Raw genomic sequence first — 25,368 nt, forward strand, 5'->3', positions numbered from 1 at the left:
ATTTGAACAATGACTAGATATTTGATATTAAAGAATTTTTATTAATACATAACTATACATTTTTATGAGGTACAAGGATATTTCAATACATGTATACAGTGTGTAACGGTCAAATCAGGGTAACTAGAATATCCATCACCTCAAACGTTTGTCATTTCTTTGTGTTGGGAACATTTCAAATCTAGCTTTTCTGAAATATACAATAAATTATTGTTAACTGTAATCACCTACTGTGCTTTCAAACACTAGAACTTATCCTTCTAAATGTATTTATTCCCCCTCCCCAGTAGCCCTTCCCAGCTTCTTGGAACCATCATTCTACTCTCTACTTCCATTAGATGAACGTTTTTTGCTCCCACATATGCATGAAAATGTGATATTTATCCTGTGCCTGGCTTATTTCATTTAACATAATGACTTCCAGTTCCATCCATGTTGCTGCAAATGACAGGATTTCATTCTTTTTTATGGCTGAATATTATTCCACTATGTATATATACCATGTTTCCTTTATCCATTCATCTGTTGTTGTACACTTAGGCTTATTCCATATCGTGGCCCTTGTGAATACTGCTATAATAAATGTAATCTCTTTGATATACTAGTTTTCTTCCTTTTGGATATATATCCAGCAGTGGTATGGTAGATCTACTGTTATTATTATTTTTTTTTTTTCAGTTTTTTTTTTTTTTTTTTTTTTTTTTTTGAGACAGAATCTCGCTCTGTCGCCCAGGCTGGAGTGCAGTGGAGCGATCTGGGCTCACTGCAAGCTCCGCCTCCTGGGTTCACGCCATTCCCCTGCCTCAGCCTCCCGAGTAGCTGGGACTACAGACGCCCGCCACCACGCCCGGCTAATTTTTTGTATTTTTAGTAGAGATCGGGTTTCACTGTTTTAGCCAGGATGGTCTCAATCTCCTGACCTCGTGATCCACCGTCTCGGCCTCCCAAAGTGCTGGGATTACAGGCGTGAGCCACAGCGCCTGGCCTGATGGTGAGCATTTTTAAATATGCCTGTCGACCATTTTTATGTCTTCTTTTAAGAAATGTCTGCTCAATCATTTGCCCATTTTTTTAGTCAGTTTTTTGCTTTTGAGTTGCTTGCATTCCTTATATACTCTGGTTATTAATCCCTTGTTGGATGGATAGTTTGTAAATATTTTCTCCCATTTTGTACGTTGTTTCATTAGTTTGCTGATTGTTTCCTTTGCTGTGCAGAAGCTTTTTAACTTGATATAATCCCATTTGTCTATTTTTGCTCTTTGTTGCCTGTGCTTTTGAGGTCTTGCCCAAGAAATCTTTGCCCAGACCAATGTCCTGCAGCATTTCCCCAATATTTTCTTCCAGTAGTTTCATAGTTTCAGGTCTTACATTGAAGTCTTTAATTCATTTTGATTTGATTTTTGTATAAGGTGAGAGATGGAGGTCTAGTCTCATTTTCCTACGTATGGATATCCAGTTTTCCCAACACCATTTATTGAAGAGATTGTTATTTCCCCAGTATCTGTTCTTGGCACCCTTGTGGAAAATCAGTTGGCTATGCATACATAGATTTATTTATGGGTTCTCTATTCTGCTTTTTTAGTCAATGAGTCTGTTTTTATGGCAGTACCATGCTGTTTTGGCTAATACAGCCTTATAGAATATTTTGAAGTCAGATAGTGGGATGCTTACAGCTTTGCTTTTTTTTTTCCTCAGGATTGCTTTGGCTATTCAGGGTCTTTCTTATGTGATTCCATATGAATTTTAAGATTGTTTGGCTAGGACTTCCTGATATTAAAGAATTACTGTTAATTTTTTAAAATAGTGGATTTGCAAAATACCTACATGAAATGATTTCTTATTAGAAAAATAACCAATATGCAATAACCCCAAAATGCTTATTGGTATAGATAACAATGAGAATTACCACATTTACTGGGACCCGTGTCAAGTACTTCCAGGCCCTACTAAATGGTGCTGAAACCAATAATCAATAGTTGGCAGTTGAAATATATGGTGATATTTATGCATCATTGTTTATAATAGCAAACAGTTGGAAATAATACAACTGTCTATTAACAGAAACAAGACAACGCTGTATATTCATACCATGGAATTCCATACAATAGTTAAATTGTGCAGTAGTTGAAAAACAAGACTCTATAAGCCAAACTGGCTGGGTTCAAATCCCATCTCTGGCCTGTCACTCCCTATCAGTGTTCCCTTGAACGAGTCACTTCTTTTTGCCTCAATCCCCCCCGACTTTTTTGGTTTTTTTTTGAAACAGTTTTGCTCTGTCATCCAGGCTGGAGTGCAATGGCACGACCTTGGCTCATTGCAACCTCTGCCTCCCAGGTTCAAGCAATTCTCCTGCCTCAGCCTCCCAAGTAGCTGGGATTACAGGCATATGCCACCACGCCCAGCTAATTTTTGTATTTTTAGTAGAGATAGGGTTTCACAATGGTGACCAGTCCGGTCTTGTACTCCTGACCTCAGGTGATCCACGTGCCTCAGCCTTCCAAAGTGCTAGAATTACAGGCATAAGCCACCGAGCCTGGCTATTTCCTCATTTTTAAACAGGGGAAATAATGGTACCTATCTCAGCGGGTCATAAGATTGTAGTGAGGATTAACTGAGTTGATAAATATTTATACTGAAAATGTATTATACTCAGAATAGGTTGGTTATAATAATTTTTTCTTATTTTAAAGACTTTTTACAGAGATATTTTTAGTTGTCAGATAATTCTCATTACCTGAATAAATCTAACAACATAATGCATGAAAAACCAAGTTGCAGAATGAAACACAACATTGTACTACTTGTATAAAATTGTCCAGCCTAGGCATCATAGTGAGACCCCCATCTCTACAAAAATTTTGTTTAATAATTAGCCAGGCATGGTAATGCACACCTCTAGTCTCAGTTACTCAGGAGGGTGAGGTGGGAGGATCACTTGAGCCCCAGAGGTTCAGACTGCAGTGAACCAAGATCATGCCAACTGCACCGTAGTCTGGGCAACAGATGAGACCCTGTCTCAAAAAAAAAAAAAAAAAAAAAAAAAAATTGAAACCGGCCAAAAATAAGAGGATTAGGAGAATTTAGATCGTATCTTATATTTTTGAGACCACCAAACCCAGGCAAAGGACTTGACAACTGTCTTGCATTTGATGTCTACAAATTTCTGGACCACAAAGGAAAGAAATTGATTTATCCTCTGAACTCTTGATATTTACTAAACAAATTAAGACACAGAATCATTAGAAGCCTAAGTGGTTTAAAACTGGAGTTCAGCTGGGCCTGGTGGCTCATGGCTTTAATCCTAGAACTTTGGGTGGCCAAAGCGGGAGGATCACTTGAGCCCAGGAGTTTGATACCAGCCTAGGCAACAAAGTGAGACCCCATCTCTACAAATAATACAGAAGTTAGCCAGGCATGGTGGTGTATGTCTGTGGTCCCAGTTACATGGGAGGCTGAGGCAAAAGGATTGCTTGAGCCCAGGAGGTTAAGACTGCAGTGAGCCTCGTTTGTGCCACTGCACTCCAGCCTGGGTCACAAGACGAGACTATGTCTTGAAAAAAAAGGACTTTAATCCTATCATCCCAACTACTGACATTTATAGAACCTGGCACATCAAGTGAATACTGGACAATGCTGGTGGATGAATATGCCTCTCATGCAGAAATTGTATGCCTCGATCTTCGGAGCAATCCAGAAGGGGTATAGACTATTCTGAGTTTAAGGATACTTGTACTGTTCAATCTCTGAGTATCAGGTAGTAAAACAGGAAAAAAAGTGGAATACGCTTTTAGTCACCCCATTTAACTAAATGGATTACTCACTATTCTGTAAATCCCAGTAACTAATGAACATAATATTCTAAATACTCATTGCTTATAGGCCATTCTCTTTCTGCTCCTGCTGAGTTGTATGTTTACAAAAGCCAGTTGTGTTTTGTCCCAATTAATTATATAGTTTTGTTAGATATCACATAAATAGATGAAGTATGAGTTATATACATGAAAAGCATCAATAAGGGATAGAATAAAACCTGCAATATAACTGATATATTCTTTATGGACATACACAGGTAAAAAACAAAATGGGAATGATAATACCTAATTCATGATAATGGTCACCTCTAGGATAGGAGAGAAATAGAATCAGGAGAGGTATACAGTGGACTTGTATGTATTGTATGTCCTTTCTTTAAAAAAAAAAAGGGGGGGAGGGACAAAGCAAATATGTTTAAGATGTGATAAAGCCAGGTTTTGGATACATATTTTTCCTATTCCTATCTTCCTTTTGTTTGTCTCTCAAGACTAAGCAAAAGAAAGACTCCCAATTTCATCAGAAAATGCTCTAAAATTAATTATTAAAGGGATTTATTATCTGGACTTGGTGAGACCAGAGCAGAATCACAGGAGGACTTGCTAGCACCATCCTTGAATTGTGCGGTTAGTTAGGTACACTTACATTCCAGGGACCAGAACTAGATAGGAAATCACCAGCAATTTAAACAATGAATCTCTGCATTATTCTTTAAGACCATTACATGTTTATGGATAAGTCCTGCCAGCTAGCCTTCTTTCCTGAAATCTGGTTTTCCCTGAGATCCCAAACTAGAGCCTTGAGCTTGGGGAACAAACATATCTAGCCAGACAGGCCTTTGACAGGCCCCTCATGCTGATATCTTAACCTTTCCCTGGACCATCTCATCTCTCAGATGATTTACGTCCTTTATTTGGATTTCAAACTGGCCTGCTGGTAGGTGAGCCCCATGAGTTTATTCTTCATATCCTGTCCCATGCTGGGTTTCCTTTGAAAGCTTTGTGGAAAATGAATGGCATTGCTTAATCTGGTATCTTCAAGGGCTATTTTTTCTAGATAAAGAAGAAAGTCAACGCATTCTTAAACATCTCATAAAATTGCATGGCACAATATCACTTGTTTCCTTAGGACAGAATCATAAAAATTATTATGAAATATAAATATTGTTGCCAGAATTGAAGAGAATGAGAGATGTGATTTGGCAAAAGCATTCCCAACCAGCACCACCGCTCTCACACCCTCAGTATGAGTTAAATCTCATCTTTGTGCAGTGTTAAAAGATTATGATGCTAGTGTACAGACCAGTTTGTAAAACCATCTTGTCTTGGGAAAGTTTTTTCTTCAAACCAGGGAAATTATTAGAATAAAAAAATTAAATACAAAATAATAAAGAAAAATTTTAAAAATAAATTATTACAATCAGAAGATAGTTTTATCCGTAGATGCTTATTTTCTCTGTTTACTAAAACTACTGCTACTGTCCCAGGTTATACTGAATTTGAAACCCTAAAGTCTCATTACATCTTTTTCTACATAATTATATTACAGGTTTGTTTGTAAAATATCTTAATTTTGTATCTTACAGAGACAACATAGAGTAATGGAAAGCTTTATTTCTGTTCCCATCTGTTCTACTCATCTTGCCATATGACCTTGCCATATGACCCTGAACAGTTCTTTTTCTTTATAGATTCTCTCAAATGCACAGTGAACACCTGAAATATTTACCTTACCACCCACTTTCTATCCCAAGCTGACTGCAAAGTTCCATTTTTGCAATTTGTAGATCAAGCCATGATAGCGTCTAGGCAGAATAAAGTGATACTGCCCTCTGCTGGTCCTGAGAACACCCATCAGTGAAATGGCCCTGCCCATCCTCACTGAGGCACACAGGGCTCCTTGCTTGTGGTTGACCAGACAAAGCAAGAAACCACAAAGAAAGAAGGCAAATTGCATGTCTAGAAAAAGAATAATATTTTAAGTATTTGGAGGTTAATGATTTCTAATGCGCATATCAGGAAATTGTTTTATCTACAGGCACTTATTTTCTCTGTTTACTAAGACTACTGCCACTATCACAGATGCCATAGCCATTTGTGTCTGTCTTGCCACCAAGTGTTTGTACTATAGTCACTTTACCCTGCTGTGATTCTCACCTAGTAAGCAGGCTGTGGGCCCCTTTGGGCCACTGTCACTCTGTCTTGCACCATTTTTCTTCCTTGGGACATATATAGTCCCCCTTTTGTTCAAATTACTTAGATTAGTTTTTGCATATTCAACTTTTAGTTTGTGAATAAACATGAAGATACAGGTTGAGTATCTCTAATTCAAAAATTTGGGCCACACTTGGTGGCCTAATCCTATCCCAGCACTTTGGAAGGCCGAGGTAGGGGGATTGCATGAGGCCAGGAGTTCAAGACCAGCCTGGGCAACATAGTGAAAACCTGTCTCAAGAAACTTTTTCTTTTTTTTTTTTTTTTTTGAGATGGAGTCTCGCTCCATTGCCCAGGCTGGAGTACAGTGGCACGATCTCAGCTCGCTGCAGCCTCCGCCTCCCAGATTCAAGTGTCTCTCCTGCCTCAGTCTCCCAAGTAGCTGGGATTACAGGAGCCCGCCACCACACCCAGCTAATTTTTATATTTTTAGTAGAGATGGGGTTTCACCGTATTGGCCAGGCTGGTCTCAAACTCCCAACCTTCAGTGATCTGCCTGTCTCAGCCTCCCAAAGTGCTTGGATTACTGGTGTGAGCCACTGTGCCTGGCCTCAGAGCGAGACTCCGCCTCAAAAAAAAAAAAAAAAAAAAAAAAAAAAAAAATTTTTAAAATTAGCCAGGCATGGCAGTACATGCGTGTAGTCCTAGCTACTCAGGAGGTTAAGGCGGGAGGATCCCTTGAGCCCAGCAGTTCTAGGCTGCAATGATCTATGATTGTCATCAGCCTGGGTGACAGAATGAGACCCTGTCTCCAAAAAGAAAAAAGAAAGTCCAAAATGCTCCAAAATTCTAAACTTCTAGCAGGCTGGCATGATACTTAGAAGAAATGTTCATTGGAGCATTTCAGATATTAGATTTTCAGATTTAGAATGTTCATCCAGTAAATATAATGCAGATATTCCAAAATCTGAAACAGTTCTGGTCCCAAGTATTTCAGATAAGGGACACTCAACCTGTAATGTCAACTCACATGTGCCAAGGAAAGCAAATATACACCATCAGTGAGAAAAATGCTGAAGAAAGGTGGGGCTTCATTACACACTCAGATTCCTGTACATCTCTGTTAAGTTTTAATAAAAGATGTTTAATTAATAACTTTTTTGGTGTGTTGATTATCCTAAAAGTGCTTTATGAGAATCTGATAAGGATTTGTTTAAAGCTCGTTTTTTTGGAGCTTATCTATATTAATATAATTTCAAGACTTCAACATTTTTAGAGTCGCCGTTGATTATGTTATGCTGCATTTGTAAGAAATGGTACTGCCCTTAGTATACTCATGGTAAAGGCAGTTGAGAATTACAGTTTTATCTCATTTGAGTTTAGTGCCTTTAAAATCTCTTTCAGGCTGGTCATGGTGGCTCACATCTATAATCCTAGCACTTTGGGAGCCCAAGGCAGGTAGATCACTTGAGCCCAGGAGTTCAAGACCAACCTGGGAAATATGATGAAACCCCATCTCTACAAAAACCCCATCTCAGCTCACTGCAACCTCCACCTCCCAGTTTCAAATTTTTCTACAAAAAACAGCTGGGTATAGTGGTGCACACCTGTAGTCCCAGCTACTACAGCTACTAGAGAGGCTGAGGTGGGAGGATCTTTTGAGCCTGGGAAGTTGAGGCTGCAGTAAGCCACGATCATGCCACTGCACTCCAGCCTGGGTGACAAAGCCAGACCCTGTCTAAAAAAATAAAAAAACTGTTTCAAAATAGGCTTGTGGGCCAGGCACGGTGGCTCAAGCCTGTAATCCCAGCAGTTTGGGAGGCCGAGACGGGTGGATCACGAGGTCAGGAGATCGAGACCATCCTGGCTAACACAGTGAAACCCCGTCTCTACTAAAAAATACAAAAAACTAGCCGGGCGAGGTGGCGGGCGCCTGTAGTCCCAGCTACTCGGGAGGCTGAGGCAGGAGAATGGCATGAACCCAGGAGGCGGAGCTTGCAGTGAGCTGAGATCCGGCCACTGCACTCCAGCCTGGGCAAGAGAGCCAGACTCCGCTTCAAAAAAAAAACAAAAAAAAACAAAATAGGCTTGTGTACTGCTACTGAAATAATTGCTGGTCCTTACAGTAAAGGACTAAAAAATGGAGGAAAAAGTGTGTAATCCATGTCCCAAGTGTCTTCATGCAGAGTATATAAGGAGCTTGTGATTCAGTGTGTGTGGCTTCTGCTTACGCACTCACAAAACCACACACATTTTGTTCATGATTTCCCATAGGTAGACAGTAGCTGTTTGTTAAATGAGCAGATAGACGACATGAAATCCAACAGTGATCCCTGTGCACCCTCAAAGAACTCCTGATTTTTGCTTCATAGCCACAACTTACAGCCACTTAATAGGGAGAATTGAGGTTATAGCCAGTTAGCTCAGCAGCAGTAACACAGTCCTATCTTGAAAAGGTCTTACACATGGCGTGTAGTACACAGAGACTCTTCAAGGCAGAACCACAACCACCTGGCTTCTGACTACACAGGCACTACGTTTTGTGGTCTTCATGATACCTATTCCAGCTCTAGACCAAAAAGGAGATTAGCATGTATTAAGCATATAATTTTTACCAGATGTCTTATATATCTGGTATACATTCCTAAGAAATAAACCAACTTTTGTTGTGTAACTGTTATATAACCTTAGTAATCATCTTCAGTGTCCAACATTTCAGAAGAGACTCGGCTTATTAAATTGCTTCAAAAGAAAACTTATCAGAAACTTTAGTTCTACTCACAGAAAATAGATGAACTCAATTCCAAAGAATAAAATGGGCCAAAAAAATGTTTATGGAAAATGGTACCTACTTTTTCTTGGAAAATTATGAATTTTTTAAAATTTGAAACATCCTTAACTTTTAGAGGTGAGAGAAGTAGTTCTAGAAAGATGACTCAAGTCACTAACTGAAATTTAGCAGTGTAAATTATCTTTAAAATTTGAAAAGCAATGTTATATAAGTTTTTTTAGAGGTTTCAAGGCAGAATATTACTTTAGAAACAAAATCATAAAGTGAGGGGAAAACAGAAGTGCTAATTGGCAGTTAATTTGGCATTTAATTTATTTTGATTTACTTTCAGTTCTTTTGAAAGACAATTTGATGTTGTAAAACGAGCAGGGGTTTTGGAACTAAACAAACTTAAATATATATGAAGTGCCTTCTAAATGCCTGCAGAGTTCATTTTCCTTCCCTCTGTTGTTAATCATCTCTTAAGTTTACTCTTACTCTGAAACCCAGCAGGAAGTCCCTGAAAGGAAGGCGGTTTGATTTGTGTTTATCTTTCCCTGCACAAATTTGGTTACCAGAAAATGCCCTTGAAGCCCAGGACAGTCTTCTAGAGAGTACGTGAGCCAGGCAGCAGCTTTGGTGGGGAGGTAATGGGCTGGAATGAGCAGTAGGAAAAGTGCGGTTCTCCTGAGTCCCTAATTCATGCTATATCCTCATTCTGTGTGTAAGGCCAAGCTGTAGGTTCACTCACATATCAATTGCTGTCTCTTAAAAAGAGTACCCTAAAGCCAAGTAGAGGAAATGTTAAATTATCTGGAGTTTTATGTTTACATCGTGATGGATTTTATTATATGCCCTAATTGTAATAATATTCACTAAATCTACAGTGCCTCCTTTTCCTGTATTTTCTAATTGATATAATAACAGCTTTGATTTTTAGCTGTTACTAAAATACCCATTTTGATAAAGTGACTGAGACTCTCAAGGATCCAACAGCAAGCCCACAGTTGCCAGTTAAAAAAGAGTAAGTTGCTGATTGCTAAGCCTGTACTACCATAAGATATTCTTTAGAGAAATCCTTTGATCACATCTATGATTAACTGTGGCCCCTGTGACCTTATGAACTGTTATAATTCTGCCAGCCCCATGGTGATATATTTTGTGTATTCTCACAGAAACTTGCCCCTGGAGTCAGCCAGTTTGCTTATACATGTGTACAAGACCACCCCATTTGGACAAATCAGCAGTTTTGGGAGACAACCTTTTACAATGCAGTGCAGGAACAGGTTCGCTCCCTTTATCTCTCAGCCAAGGAAGACAATCATGCCCCGCATCTGAAGCAAAAGGTAAGAGAGAAGAAAAGAACGCTAATTGTGTGGGATTAGGATTCTGGCTTTAAGGAAAGCAGACCTTCCCAGGGCAAAAAAAAAGCTCTAGCTACTTCCTATCAGTGTATTTGGGTTTTATTTAGGGAGCCTGTGATATCTTTCTTCTGTTGTTTTCAGACATTATGTTTTTCCATAATAACTTCTTAATTCAGTTCTTCAGCACTAGGATTGTTTTAATATACTTTAATAAATAAGAATTTCCTGGAAATGATTATAGGAAGTTGAATAGAAAGAACAAACCTAGGCCGGGCGCGGTGGCTCACGCCTGTAATCCCAGCACTTTGGGAGGCCGAGGCGGGTGGATCACGAGGTCAGGAGATCGAGACCATCCTGGCTAACACGGTGAAACTCCGTCTCTACTAAAAATACAAAAAATTAGCCGGACGTGGTGGCGGGCGCCTGTAGTCCCAGCTACTCGGGAGGCTGAGGCAGGAGAATGGCGTGAATCTGGGAGGTGGAGCTTGCAGTGAGCCGAGATTGCACCACTGCACTCCAGTCTGGGAGACATAGCGAGACTCCGTCTCAAAAAAAAAAAAAAAGAACAAACCTAAAATAACAGGCATACTTCTCTATGCAACTAACTTTCCTGGAGGAATGTTAAATTAAAGTTAATTGACTCCAAAATAAATGTAAAATTTAGTAGTTCTATTTTTTAAAAATGCCAGTAATAAATCTAGGTCTTCTTCTAGGAATATTCTATATGTTTCTCTCTGTTTCATCAGCATAAAATATTTTTATGAAAAATATCAAAATATTTTAAAATCAAGGAAATTGTTTTTAATTTGAAAGAGTAGTTTTAAATACTCTGAAAGTTTAAAATATCATTTACTAGCTCTCTGGTTTGGGTCAAGTCATGTTTCTTCACTGTGCCTTATTTCCTCACTGGTAAAATGGATATGATTATTATGAGATTTTAGTGTCTAATATATAAAGTGCATTGAAGAGTACCTGGCATGCAGTAATAATAAGTGTTAGAAATTATCCTTATGAATTGAATTTAAAGCATCCTTAAAGGCTGATTATCATTATACTTCAGAAATTTATTGGGCTTTGGGGGTGCTTTCGATAATTTTTTAAGCAGCTGTAATGTTAATATTGACACATCTCGAAAGAATTCATTGAGCAAACACATGTCACTGCTTCTTTGCCAGCCATTCTAAAGAAGTCTATCCCGGAGCCAGCCCTAGGTTAGGTACAAGTGAGACCATAGACATACCAGCTCTTCACAAGCTATAAGGTGCTTTGCTGCTGCTTCCTGAGGTTTGTCACATAGTTCCACTCAAGGCCTGTTGGATCTGGGAAAGAAGACTAGGTTTTGTTTTGTGGTTGTTATGTTTTGTTTATGTTTTCATTTTTGCTGATGTAAGCATTTAATAGAATAGTTATTTAAAACATCTATGTTTTTTAAGCTCACCTGAAGTGATGGTTCTCTTTTGGATTGTGTTGCTTTATTTTTTAGGATAAGCTTCCTGATAACCAATATCAGGAAAAGACAGCAATGGACCTGGCAGCTGAGCAACTACGTCTTTGGCCTACCCTGAGCAAGTTAACTCAGCAAGAGCTAGTGCAACATGAGGAAAGCACTGTCTTTAGTCAGGCCATTCACTTTGCAAACCTCATGGTGAACCTGCTAGTTCCACTCGACACAAGTAAAAACAAGCTCCTAAGAACATCAGCACCAGGTGACTGGGAGAGCGGAAGCAACAGCATTGTCACAAACAGGTACCGAAATGTGAACACACAGACCCTCCTCCTACTCTTCTTGGGACCAGTCTTGGCTTGACAGATAATATTAAACATTTTGAGCAAATACTACTCAAATTTTAACATATTTGATTATTAACATATTGACATATTTCAAAAGTTAACCATTAACATATTTCAAAAGTTAACCATTTTTTCCTCACCTTTGGACTTTTTCAGCTTTTCTCTCTAAAAGATTCACTTCATCCTACTATTCTTAACCACTTCCCACACTCTCTTCTTTTTTATGACCTAATTTTTCCAAATGTCTCACCCATTACTGATCCAGCCCTTTAGTTACTGTCTGCCAAAGCAATTTACAGAAATCATTCCAGAGAAATTAGTGAGCACCTTCTTGCAAAAGTGACTGTTTGTTTCTCAGCCCTCCTTTTCCTCAACCTTATAGTCATATCCTCAACCATGCCTTCCGTGTCTCTACCCTCCAGTGACTTCTCATACCACTGAAACTAAAACCCAAATGGGTTGCAGTTTACTCAGAGAGTGATAAATCCTGGCAAGAGAAAGGTTCATAGGACAGTTTGGTCCTTACATACCGAAGAATATGCCTGTTGCTGAGAAAAATTCTCTTACTTTGCCTACCAGGAAACATGTTCCTCAGTTGCCAAATTGCCAAAGATAGCCATATTACTTGGTCTCTATGTAATAATTAACTTGGGAGGACAGGTTGCTTTAGAAGGCCCAGGTAGTCCATAATAAACGAGAGAATCCTCTTTTGCTTTATTTTCTGTGGTTCCTGGGTTCCTTTTGGGAGAGTGACAAAAGGTATTCCTTACAGAAACAAATCTGGGTCCAAAGGATAATGCCTGACAGTAGTTTCCAAATGTAGACAAGTAGAACGTTGTGTTTTATCACCATGACTTACTAAGGAGCCATGGAGTTAAGTGAGCCTTCTACTTGAGTAGACATCTCTTTGATCATATTTCAATTGCTATGTAAATTGACTACTATATAGTAGTCATTTGTTGCATTTGAGTACTGACCATGATTTCTTTCCTTGACTGTCTTAGTATTGCAGGAAGTGTAGCTGAGAGCTATGATACAGAGAGTGGGTTTGAAGATTCAGAGAATAATGACATTGCCAATTCTGTTGTGCGATTCATTACCCGATTTATTGACAAAGTTTGTACAGAGAGTGGAGTTACTCAGGATCACATCAAGAGCCTTCATTGCATGATACCAGGTAATCACTTTGCAGATATTAGAGAATCAGAATATTGGAGATTATTGAGTTTCAGCATAAAACCTGGCAATACGTGTCTTCCATATAGTTCAGCCATGCTATTTATTTATTTTCTGATTAGTTTTTAAAATGTTTTTAAATTGTTGTGAAATACATATATAACATAAAACAATCTAAGTGTACAATTCAGTGGCATTAATTACATTTACAATGTTGTGCAGCCATCACTATTATCTATTTCTAAAACTTTTTTATTACCCCAAACACTCTACCCATTAAGCAATAACTCCTGTTTCCCCATCCTGCAGCCCCTGGTAGCTTCTAATGTATTTTCTGTCTCTATAAAGTGCCTGTTCTAGATATTTCACATAAGTGGACTTAGATGCTATTTGTACTTTCGGGTTTGGTTTATTTCACTTAGCATAATGTTTTTAAGGTTCATACGTGTTGTGGCATGTATCAGAATTTCATTCCTTTTTATGGCTGAGTAATTTTCCATGGTATAGCTGTCCCACATTTTATCCATTCATCTGTTGATGGACATTTGAGTTGTTTCTCCCTCCCTTTTAGCTATTATAAATAATAATACATGAATATCCACATACAAGTATCTATTTGAGTCCTTACTTTCATTTCTTTGGGGTATATATGTAGAAGTGGAACTGCTGGGTCATAATGGTAATTCTCTTTAACTTTTTTGAGGAACCACTAAACTTTAATTAACTTTTAATTCTAAAATATCCAGAATTTGTTTTTATTCTGCTTGTCTGTGTTCTTTCATTTTGAATACTCTGACTCATCCTAGGAATTGTAGCTATGCACATTGAGACCCTGGAAGCAGTACATCGAGAAAGCAGAAGACTTCCACCTATTCAGAAGGTAATAATTCCAGACTACATGCTTTCAGGGCATAGCCTCTCTTCTTAAAAACAAACGATAGACTGCTGTGTGCCAGGAAAGTGTGTTCACCTAACCTTTTACAGACACTAGCTCCAGTTTTAATGATATGTTAAACTTTCAGAGGAGTTTGTCATATAGAACCTTATAAAAAGGATACTGAAATAGGAACAGAATCTTTTCTTGGATTCAACAAAGGAGCGATAATAACCTCTCATTGAGTCTACTTTTATAGGCAGGGCATAAATTAGGAACATTTCTAACCTCTGAGCCCAACCCAAGATTTTATTTTGTGCCTATTTTCTCCCCCTCCCCCACCCCTAAAAAAGGATTTAAGGCAATTATCATAAAAAACCCAGGTTTCTGAATCTGACTATACATCCCAAACAGCTGGAAAGTCTATTAAAAATTCAGAGTCCTGGACCCAACCCCACCCTCCTGAATCGGAGTACCTCAGGACATATCTGGGAATCTGTATTTTAACAAGGCTCTCAGATGAGTACTTTGTAGTCTGGTGCCAGTAGACTATGGTTCAGGACCCTGTTGCCTATATAACAGAACTTTATAATAGAACAAAAACAAATTGAGGCCAGGAGCCATGGCTCAAGCCTATAATCCCAACACTTTGATAGTCCGAGGCAGGCAGATGACTTGAGCCAGGAGTTTGAGACCAGCCTGGGCAACATGATGAAACCCCATCTCTTCAAAAAATAATTTAAAAGTTAGCCAACTATGGTAGTGTTATCTGTAGTTCCAGATACTCAGGAGGCCGAGGTGGGAGGATCACTTGAGGCCAAGAGGTTGAGGCTGCAGTGAACTGAGATCATGTCATTGCACTCCAGTCTGGGTGACAGAGCAAGACCCAGTCTCATAAACAAATAAATAAATAAATAAGTAAATTAATTTCATTCATTCATTCATTCATTCATTCATTCATTCATAGGAGCGAGCAGAAGCCAGATAGGTAGGAATATAATTCTAACAGAAACCTGAGACATAGTGATTATTATACTTTGGCTTTACATTTAGCTCTAAAGTCACTAGAGCCAACAAAAAGAATACTGCTGATTAGTTTTTATTGCTTAGTAAAAAATAAGCATATTAGACATTCAGGAGAGATTTTTTTTCCTAGCCCTAAACTCTTCAGAGGAATGTATTATGTGGTTACTGAGTCAGAATTTCCTGAGTTGTGTAAATGTTCATTACGTGGCCAAGAAGGACAGGTCTTGTTAAAAGCTCCTCCGTATTTTTTTTTTTCCAAAAACAGAAATAATAATGTCCAAATAATATCAAAAGTAATAATGTTCTTTGTATAAATTTGAGCATAAAAGAAATACACATTGTACAAAGTGAAAGTCCCTTGTAGTCCTCCCTATACTACCTCCACCTCCACCCTTAACTATGATACCATTGCCTTTAATAGTTTAGTTCGGCCGGGCGCGGTGGCTCAAGCCTGTAATCCCAGCACTTTGGGAGGCCAAGGCGGGCGGATCACAAGGTCAGGAGATCGAGACCACAGTGAAACCCCGTCTCTACTAAAAATACAAAAAAGTAGCCGGGCACGGTGGTGGGCGCCTGTAGTCCTAGCTACTCAGGAGGCTGAGGCAGGAGAATGGCGTGAACCCAGGAGGCGGAGCTTGCAGTGAGCCGAGATCGCGCCACTGCACTCCAGCCTGGGCAACAGCGTGAGACTCCGTCTCAAAAAAAAAAAAAAAAAAAAAATAGTTTAGTTCACAGTCTTACAATTCCTTTTCTTTTTCCAGAAATGAGATTATAATGTACATACTGGTTTCTAACTTGCTTTTTTAACTTATCAATGTATTCTGGAATTTTTTTTTTTTTTTTTTTCGAGATGGAGTCTTGCTTTGTCACCCAGGCTGGAGTGCAGTGGCACGATCTTGGCTCACTGCAACCTCCCCCTCCCAGGTTCAAGCAATTCTCCTGCCTCAGCCTCATGAGTAGCTGGGATTACAGGCACCTGCCACCACACCCAGCTAATTTTTGTATTTTTAGTAGAGGCAGGGTTTCACCATGTTGGCCAGGCTGGTCTCGAACTCCTGATCTCAAGTGATCCACCTGCCTTGGCCTCCCAAAGTGCTGGGTTTACAGGCATGAGCCACCGCACCAGGCCTTCTGAATATTTTTCCATGTTAACACATATAGATCTATGTCATATTTTAAAGGTTACAGAATGTTTCATTGAATGAATATTTCAGATATTTGAGTTGTTTCCCACTGATTTTACTTTTAGACAGTTCTGCAAAGAATCCTCCCACATTTGGATGTATAAACTTCATTTCTGCCTCTTACCGAATCAGCTTTCTCATGTGACTATCTGGGAAGTCTGGCTTAAGATTTTTAGGTCTATAATTGAAAAGATCACCATGGTCTGAGTATTAGAAACTCCACAAAAGTTGTGTTTACAATACTTTCTCTAGCCAGGTATGGTGGCTCATGCCTGTAATCCTAGCACTTTGAGAGGCTGGGGCAGGAGTATTGCTTGAGGCCAGGAGTTTGAGACCAGCCTGGGCAATGTAGCAGGATCCCGTCTGTACAAAAAAATTTAAAAATCAGCCAGGCATAGTGGTGCATGCCTGTAGTCTCAGCTACTCAGGAGGCTGAGGTCAGAGGATCTTTTGAGCCCAGGAGTTTGATGCTACAGTGAACTATGATTGCACTACTGTATTCTAGGCTGGGCAACAGAGCATGACCCTGTCTCCAAAAATCAATCAATTTGTCAATCAGTCAATCAATCTTTTTCTGTTGTAAGCCCAAGATTCTTAGACCTGCTCTGCTGCCAGGAGAGGAAATTGTCTGTGAGGGTCTTCGAGTCTTACTGGATCCTGATGGAAGAGAAGAAGCTACTGGAGGTCTTCTTGGAGGCCCTCAGCTCCTGCCAGCAGAAGGAGCCTTGTTCCTCACCACATACAGAATTCTCTTCAGAGGAACCCCCCATGATCAGTTAGGTACGACTCAATATGCCATCAGAACATGGATATCTGTGTGGTACATGAGGTGTCGATCCCATCTGTGCACAGTGATTTGCAGATCATTTTAAATCCAAAGTAAGCTTTTTGCCACACAGGTATTTTGGTGAAATACTTTAGATGAACAGAGCTAATGATAATTTGGGTCATAGTTTTTTACTTGAAGAACAAAGGGTTGTCTTCTAAACAATAAATCAAGGGTTCATTTGCTGAAATGATCATAATTTCATGGGGCAGAGTATTATAACTTACTAGAGATATTCACTCTAACTGCTGAATATATTCCTTGCTGGTTTGTCTCCGCTTTCTGAGTCCTACAGTTAACTGTAAAACTAAGGTCTTGCAGATACTTGAACCTTTTTGTGGAAGGATATGCTAACCATCACAAGGTTGTCCAGCACCAATCCCACTTCCCTCTTATTCCATTCCAATTAACCCCACTTCCCTTTTGGCAGACAACTTCTCTTCTACTTGCCAAACTCCTATAACTTCTATTTCTATTTTCTACTATTCAGTACAGCCTTCTATATTAGAAAGGAATAGCATGCCCTACCAGAAGTAATCTACATTATCTTCTTAAAGTCACTATAGTCTGTATGTAAAATGCTCTTGTTGATAGGAAAAGCACATAAGTAAGACTTTTGGGCAAAACAATAGGACTCCAAGTCAGAGCTCAGTGACTTAAGTCACTTAACATTTCTGTACTTTATTTTCCTCTTTTATAAAATTGGGAGATTGGGCTTTCTTTGGTGATAATTCAGTGGTTCTTAACATTGACTACATATTTGAATTATCTGGGAATCTTTAAAAAAAAATACCAGTTTCTGGGCCCAACCCTCAAACAATTGAATTAGAATCTGAAGCAGTAGAAATAGGGAGACCCAGGCATCTGTGTATTTCTTTAGCCCCACAAGTGATTGTGATTGAGAACCATTGGGCTAAATGGTCACTAAAGTGCCTTTCTCCTCTGAAATTATGTATTTAGTAGCATTTGATGAGTATGCACTATGTGCTACTCATTTGTTGGACAATTGAATTCAGATATATAAAATGTATTCTCTTTTAAATCTTAACAGTTGCATTATCCCTAGGTTGAATAGAATCAAGATGATTTAGTATATCAGTCATAAAAGACTGCTTACCATATAATGTGCAACAAGTTCGTAAAATTAAATAAGAAAAGATGAATTTGTAAGAATAGTTCTGCTTATTTTGAAAAAGTGAAAAGGAGAAAAAATGTCTTAGCCCACTCCTTCATATTGCTGTACACAAATTGTATTTGAAAGTAAACGTACTTCTAAAAGAAACCATACAGTACTTACCATTTTTTATAGTTGGACTTTTGTGAGATTAATGGCCATAAACATACATTTTGGACACATAAACATGTGATACTTACATGGTCATTTAAATTGCTGTAATTTATTTTAAAGTCATGCTTAGTGTGAAATCTCATATTCTCTGGCTTTTTCCTTTCAAATTTTGGATTAATTTCACTTAGGAAAATTATTTTTGTCAAAGAAAATATTTTTATTTCCTTTTAAATTTCTAATTTAAAATTTCTCCTTTAATGACACATCTAAATATTATAATTTTACATGTTATATAAATGTAGGTGTTAAATACATCCTAGAACTTAAATCCTATGTACATCCTGACTTTGCTTAGCCTCTGGATATGAGCTTGATGTAAAAAGATAGTCAGAATTTTTCTAGATTACAGGTTGATAGATCCAGGGAATTAGGATTCTAATTATACTAAATGAAGAAATGTATGGGCTGTTAAATAAGATGAGCCTAGTTCACATCTCCCCACCTCCTCCCCACCCTGGCTTACTAGCTGGGAGGCCTTGTTCATTGCCACTCCTGTTATGTTCCTCTACCACTGCCTAAAATGCTCTTCCTTTCCCTTCTGCAAATCCAGATTCTACACTTCCTTTAAAGCTCAGCTTCTCCCTCACTTCTCCCAGAAATCATTTTCTATCCATCTAGCATGCAGAGATCCTTCTCTGAAATATTTAAATCCCTGTAGTCTGTTCCCTCAAACGTAAGAGCTAACCACATATTATTATATTCTGCATGTGACTCTCCTCCCACGGGAAATTGGAAGCTCTTCAAGGGAGGTCTTGAGTGTGCTACTTTTTTCTAGACTCTCATCTTCGTAACCTCAGGTACTTGATAAATAATTATTTATATTTTCCCATGTTTGCTTTAATAAACTCCTAAAAATCTTGCGCCTAAGTCCAGGCTTGTTTTCCAAAGTCACACATATATAGTATAACACCTTTTACCATATATGGAAACAAACTTTAAAAACCTGTTCTCTTTTGCTTCATCCTTACATTAAATATCTTGGATGTCTTTTCAATACTTGAGGAGTACTTTTTTTTTTTGTACAAAACCTCCCTTCCTATAAAATTGCCTTGAACCAGGTGATCTTGTGTGGCACACAGTAGGTTGGGGAGATAGAAAGAATGAAGGCAGTCAGGCTGTGACAGTTTCTTCACTCCAGGAAAGGATTCTGTCTCAGGAGTGGCAAGTCACTTGTCTCTAACTTCTCAGATTTCCAAGAATTCCAGTTCTTGCTTCATTCCTTCTGGTCAAGGATCCCTTCTATTGCCTCCTATGCTAATTGTGTGAAATGTAAGTCACTTGCCGCTCCTGAGACATAATCCTTTCCTGGAGTGAAGGGCACTTTCTTTCACTGCATCCCTGGGCAGTGTCCTCTTCAAATACATTTCTCCAGCAGTGACTGATGAAGTGAGCAGTAGACACTCTAGAAGTGAGCCATAAAGTGTTGTTGCTAAACCTGTGTCCTGTCTGTTTACAGTGGGTGAGCAGACAGTTGTGCGGAGCTTTCCCATTGCCTCCATCACCAAGGAGAAGAAGATTACAATGCAGAACCAACTACAGCAGAACATGCAAGAAGGACTGCAGATCACATCAGCATCTTTTCAGGTATTAAAAAAGGAAGCCATTGTTTTACTATTCAAAAATTTTCAAAAGTCAAATGATATTGTGGCCATTTTCTGTGCTCATGTGCTCAGAAGTTACGAGGTTGAGAATGGGGAAGATCATAGGCTCTGAGAGGGTAATCATCAACTCAGTAAACTCATGAATGGTATTGGATTTAATCCCTGGAGCCCCTTAGTGAACTCAGAGTACCAACAGATACTCAATAATGAGTGATCTTAGAAACTTAGACACATACAGTTGGTTCTTATTCTTTCCCAAGTTATACCTCAGTACCTGTTTGATGAAGCCTTTAGATAAAAAGCAGTTGTCTTGGCATCTGTTTTGAAGGAAACGCCCTGTGGCTGTTCTGTGGAGAGATAAAAAGTATAGCTAGGGCTAAAGTTCTATTGGTACTAGTTGCATACCCCTGATAAAGCAAGAGGTTTCCCAGGGGTTTATGACTATGTCAGAACTTTGTAGAATTACTGATGCAAACCAGACCCTGGAAGAAGTGACCTTTTCTTAGTTTTTCCTTTTTTTAAATTCTCAGTTTGTAATATTTTGCTTTTCTTATTCTTCATCACTTTTCAGATTTCAGTTCTTGCCTCATACCTTCTAGTCAAGGATCTCTCCTATTGGCTTCTGTGCTAATTGTGTGAAATGTAAGGCTGCTGATCTTTAGGCTCCAGACCTCTCATCACCTGAAAACATTGGCTGCCTAAGGATTTCCTCACTGTTCCAACTTCCAAAGAACTCCACACTTGAATATTGCCTAGCTGTACTGATTAGGATTCTAGTCAAATGGATTTTTTTTCTTCCTACATTTGTTGTATCTGGGTAGGAAGAGTCCTTATTAGGCCAAACTCTCTATCTGGAACCAACCAGTTGAGAAATGAGAAGGGCATGTTTGCTAGTACAATTCCCTATCCCATTGTAGAAGAAATAATCTTAAAGAAACTGACTTGAAGATACATGATTTTCCTTGCCAACTAGCCATTTATGGCAAGTAAACCTTTTTGAGCCTTTTATTTTTAAAAATTTAAAAATTGTGTGCATGTTATCCAAAGAGTCCCTTCAACCTCCAGTCTTGCCATTTTGTGTTATTATATTCTGTTGTTTGGGGGAAAGTTGCCTGGAAATCCTTAATGCTTCTTTTGTGTTTAATCTCTTTTGCTTCTAGTTGATTAAGGTAGCATTTGATGAAGAAGTCAGTCCAGAAGTAGTAGAGATCTTTAAGAAGCAGCTGATGAAGTTCCGTTATCCTCAGTCCATTTTCAGCACCTTTGCTTTTGCTGCTGGACAGACTACCCCACAAATAATTTTACCAAAACAGAAGGAAAAGAACACTTCTTTTCGGTAAGAAGAAAGACGAGTCTGTTAATTTCAGCCCTCCCATAATTGATTGCAAAAGGAGTGACCTATCCTTTGTGTCCAGGTGTAAGCAATTGCTCTTTTCATTCACTGTTCTGTTTCTGTCAAGCCCATGGGGCCAAGATCATAAAGTTATAGAACAGCAGCATTGATAAATGTAGCAAGTTTCAAACACTAAAAGCTATCAGAGGCTTTGACTGTCATGTCCATTGCTCACAATCCTTTTTTAGAATGTGAAATTCTATTTTCTCTTTTTTCCATATTGATCACTTTCTAAATGCTTTTGACCAATTCCTTCAGCTTTTATTAATATCCAGGCCCAGTGGACAGATTTGCTTTTATCTAGAAACAGGAGGCTTTATTTTCTGTTTTACGTAACCCTTTTGAACCTTCCAAACTTACAGAAAATTCGTAACAGTAGTACAAAGAATTTCTGTATATATTTTACCCAGATTCACCAATAGTTTCTACTTTGGTCCATTTGTTTATCATTCTCTCTCTTATATATACACGTATTTTTTTTTGAGCCATTTGAGTTAGATATAAGATGTCCCTTTATCCTTAAGTACATCACATAAATACGTTAAGTAATGTATTTATCCTTAAATATATTTCCTAAGAACAAAGACATTATCTTTTTATTTGTTTTATTTTTTAAATTTATTTATTATACTTTAAGTTCTGGAATACATGTGCAGAACACACAGGTTTGTTACATAGGTATACATGTGCCATGGTGGTTTGCTACACCCATCAACCCGTCATCTAGGTTTTAAGCCCCGCATGCATTAGGTATTTGTCCTAATGCCCTCTCTCCCCTTGCCCAACATTATCTTACATAAGCACAGTAATCAATACCGGAAAATTTAATTAATATAAAACTTTTACCTAACCCAGAGTCTATGTTCACATTGTGTTAATGATCCTTTTTTAGTTTAGAACCTAAACTTTTTTATTCCTGGTCCAGGATCTAATCCAGGATCAGGCATTGCATTTGGTTGTCATATTTCTTTAGTATGAACCCTTATTTTCTAGAAAGTTTTTAGAAATTTATGTTGAAAGTTTTAAACTTCAGTTATTACAAAATAACAATTGTTTTAAGTTATCTTCCATCAGTGATAAAATATACGGGCTAAAATTTCATTCATTGTTAACCATGTAGAATGTGGGCATCTGCCAATACAAATTATAATACTAGGGAGAGCTTTACAGACTTTGGAAAAGAGGCCTTTCCTTTTGCCTGAAAGAAGGGTAGATTGGGGATTATAGAAGATTTGAGGTTTCAGACAGTATATTATTTCTCAGTTGCACAGCTAGCCACCTGTATTACCTGGTAAGCAAAGGAGACCAGAAATATCCAGGTATGGTATGCTGAAGCATGACCAAGTTCCTAGGGATTTATAGCAGTGGACCAAGCATCTTGTCTTAGCACCATAGGGTTGCAGAGGAGCCTATGATGTTTGTTATCTCAGCCTTCAATGGAAGAGACAAAGCTTTGTGTGATATTTTATATTTACAAACTATCAGAAACATGTATATTTATATTAGTTTCAGAAATATATACCTGTATCAAGCCTGTTGTATCAGCTGCAACAGAGATACAGCAATTTGAAAATTTTAAGAGTTGCCTGGGTATATGAAACAAAAGATATAGCTTTAGCTGGGAAAAAATTTCAAAACTCCCATACAGTTTAAGTTATACCTGGTGTTACAGCTCTTTTGGAATTTGTCTAGCGGGCTTTCCATTTTTTGCCAGAAAGCCCACTAATAAAAATTTAAAAATAAAAATAAAAGTTATACAAGTGACTTACAATAGGTTTAATTTAGCAAATATCAGTATTTTATGCTTCCCAGCAGTTATCTCAAACTTGTTTCATAACCTTCAGGTTTACATTGCAAATAACTAAAGACGGAGTCTGGTGAAACTGACCATAAAAGAAGCCTTATCACTTTTTACTGAATGGCAGGAAAACACCAGAAGAGTTCTTTGTGATAGAGAAGAATATCATCAAGAACAGTCTTCAGAATCTTCACCTCCATCTGATTAGTCAGGAAATAGGTTCTCTGTTTAATTCTCTGGATTGCCTAGATTTTCTGTCAGCAAGAAGGGGTAAATTGTTTGAATAAATAAAGTACTTTTAGTTCCAAATGATTTACATCTTAATTTCCCTTTAATTAAAGCTGATTCTCAAAAGGATACTCAAGTTTCTGATTTATTTTTATCCTCTCAAAAAAGGGGAATTATATTATTTTTCTATGCTTCTTAAGGTTTACAGCTAATTAGAGTCAGGACATCACATATACACACTTAAAACAGTTAAGAAATAAGCAAATGTGTTGCCAGCTATGAAGGTCATATGATCTCAGAGAAAGTCTTGGGAGTTGGTAGAAAGAGAGTTTGAGTAAGTAGAGAAGCAGGCAGGCTAGCTTTCCATGTAGGAGGACTCCAACAAGCATGCTTTGTGGGAACTGTGGTAGGGACAGTGGCATGGGGATAACCAGAGTGGGTTCAGGGCAGTCCTCCCCAAAAAGCCAAACCAAGGAGTTTAGATTTGGGGTGATAAGTAGTTTGCGTCTCACTTTACGTTTTCCTGCACGTTTTGCCTAAGACAGTGTCCTGATGACAATGATGTTTTATGGGAAATTAGTCTACTGCCGTATTAAAAATAACCTAAAGAAGGAGAGGCTTAACAAAAGTCTGGACCAGTAGTGGCTGTGGGAAAGGAAAAGAAACAATTTGAGCTAAGTAGGTATCAACAATACAAGTAGTGCTTTTATATTAAGTTGACATTCTTTTTGGTTTTATAACTTGTAGTACCTTCTCAAAAACAATTGTGAAAGGTGCCAAAAGGGCAGGGAAAATGACAATTGGACGGCAATATTTACTGAAGAAGAAGACAGGGACAATTGTGGAAGAAAGAGTAAGTCGTCCTGGATGGAATGAAGATGATGATGTATCTGGTATGTGAGAACTTGAATTTCCTTCATTATTCAACTTTCTTATATGAATAAGAGACTAAGATGTCGCTTAAATTTTGATTCATGAAAACCTAGATCTCATGAGAAGATGGAAGCACTTACCAGCTTCTTAGAACGGGGGGGAAAATATTTTCCCAGTATTCCATTGTTCAGGTAATATTTTGTTAAATTATACTTCTTCTTTACTAAATCCATACAGCTAATTGGTCATTTTTATGTGGGTCTCATTAAAAGAAGAAAGAAGGAAACCTCACTGCATGGGAAATTTAGGTATAGGGTAGTCCCCTGTATCTTATTCTTCTAGAATAAGAATTTAAGGTAAAGACATTGAACATTTCAAGTTGAAGATTTCAGTTTTTGGTAAGAACATTGTTGGTGCTCTTAATCAAAATGGGGGACCTAAGATGAAGGAACACTTAGGTCATAAGAAAAAATACTTGCTAAATATTTGAAAGAACAGCTACAATACCTCTCAGTGGGAAAAATAGAGGCAGAAAGCTAGTAGCAAAATGTCTGAGAGACTGTTTCCCATTCTTAACCCAGTATCAAATATGCTATGGAATCAGCACTACAGAAAAGGTGATATAATGGGAGGCAGAATGCCATTACACCCTTTTTTCCCCTCAGGATCTTAGAATCAGTCACAAGTGGTTATGCAAGAACTACTACTACTAACAACAACATTTTTAAAAAGAAACCTCATCTTTAGAGAAAGCACTGGCTAACAGGTCTCCATTTTCAGTTGCTGGGATAAAGAACCTATGTGGGCTGGGCACTGTGGCTCATGCCTATAATCCCAGCACTTTGGGAGGCTAAGGCAGGCAGATCACTTGAGGCCAGGAGTTCGAGACCAGCCTGGCCAACATGGCGAAACCCTGTCTCTACTAAAAATACAAAATTTTAGCCAGGCATGGTGGCATGCACCTGTAGTCCCAACTGCTCAGGGGGCTGAGGCATGAGAATTGCTTGAACTTGGGAGGAGAAGGTTGCAGTGAGCCAAGATGGCACCACTGCACTCCAGCCTGGGTCAGACAGAGCAAGACTCTGCCTCAAAAAAATAAAAATAAAAAAGAACCTATGTGGTTTTGTATGTATGTATGCATGCCCTGGGTGAG

The 25,368-nt window shown here is 38.4% G+C and overlaps 1 protein-coding gene and 1 non-coding gene across 10 annotated transcripts in view; both read left to right on the forward strand.

Moving 5' to 3' along the window:
- The window catches only part of SBF2 (SET binding factor 2), a 519,142-nt gene that overhangs the window by 431,193 nt on the left and 62,581 nt on the right, over positions 1 to 25,368 (forward strand). For all 9 annotated transcript variants that reach the window (XR_012423398.1, XM_045370372.2, XM_045370373.2 and 6 more), the window contains 8 exons: positions 9,909 to 10,079; positions 11,581 to 11,843; positions 12,893 to 13,065; positions 13,871 to 13,944; positions 16,733 to 16,928; positions 19,779 to 19,906; positions 21,084 to 21,259; positions 24,090 to 24,235. Coding sequence is in view for 8 of the 9 variants with exons in the window: in XM_045370372.2 (XP_045226307.1) it covers positions 9,909 to 10,079; positions 11,581 to 11,843; positions 12,893 to 13,065; positions 13,871 to 13,944; positions 16,733 to 16,928; positions 19,779 to 19,906; positions 21,084 to 21,259; positions 24,090 to 24,235 (1,327 nt within the window). In the remaining variant the exon portion in view is untranslated. The remainder of the gene's footprint in view (positions 1 to 9,908; positions 10,080 to 11,580; positions 11,844 to 12,892; positions 13,066 to 13,870; positions 13,945 to 16,732; positions 16,929 to 19,778; positions 19,907 to 21,083; positions 21,260 to 24,089; positions 24,236 to 25,368) is intronic.
- Positions 22,978 to 23,039, forward strand: LOC123568906 (U7 small nuclear RNA). Its single transcript, XR_006692460.1, has one exon. It is a non-coding gene; the product is annotated as a U7 small nuclear RNA (small nuclear RNA).

This window comes from Macaca fascicularis, chromosome 14 (assembly GCF_037993035.2).
Source record: "Macaca fascicularis isolate 582-1 chromosome 14, T2T-MFA8v1.1".
Lineage (NCBI taxonomy): Eukaryota > Metazoa > Chordata > Mammalia > Primates > Cercopithecidae > Macaca > Macaca fascicularis.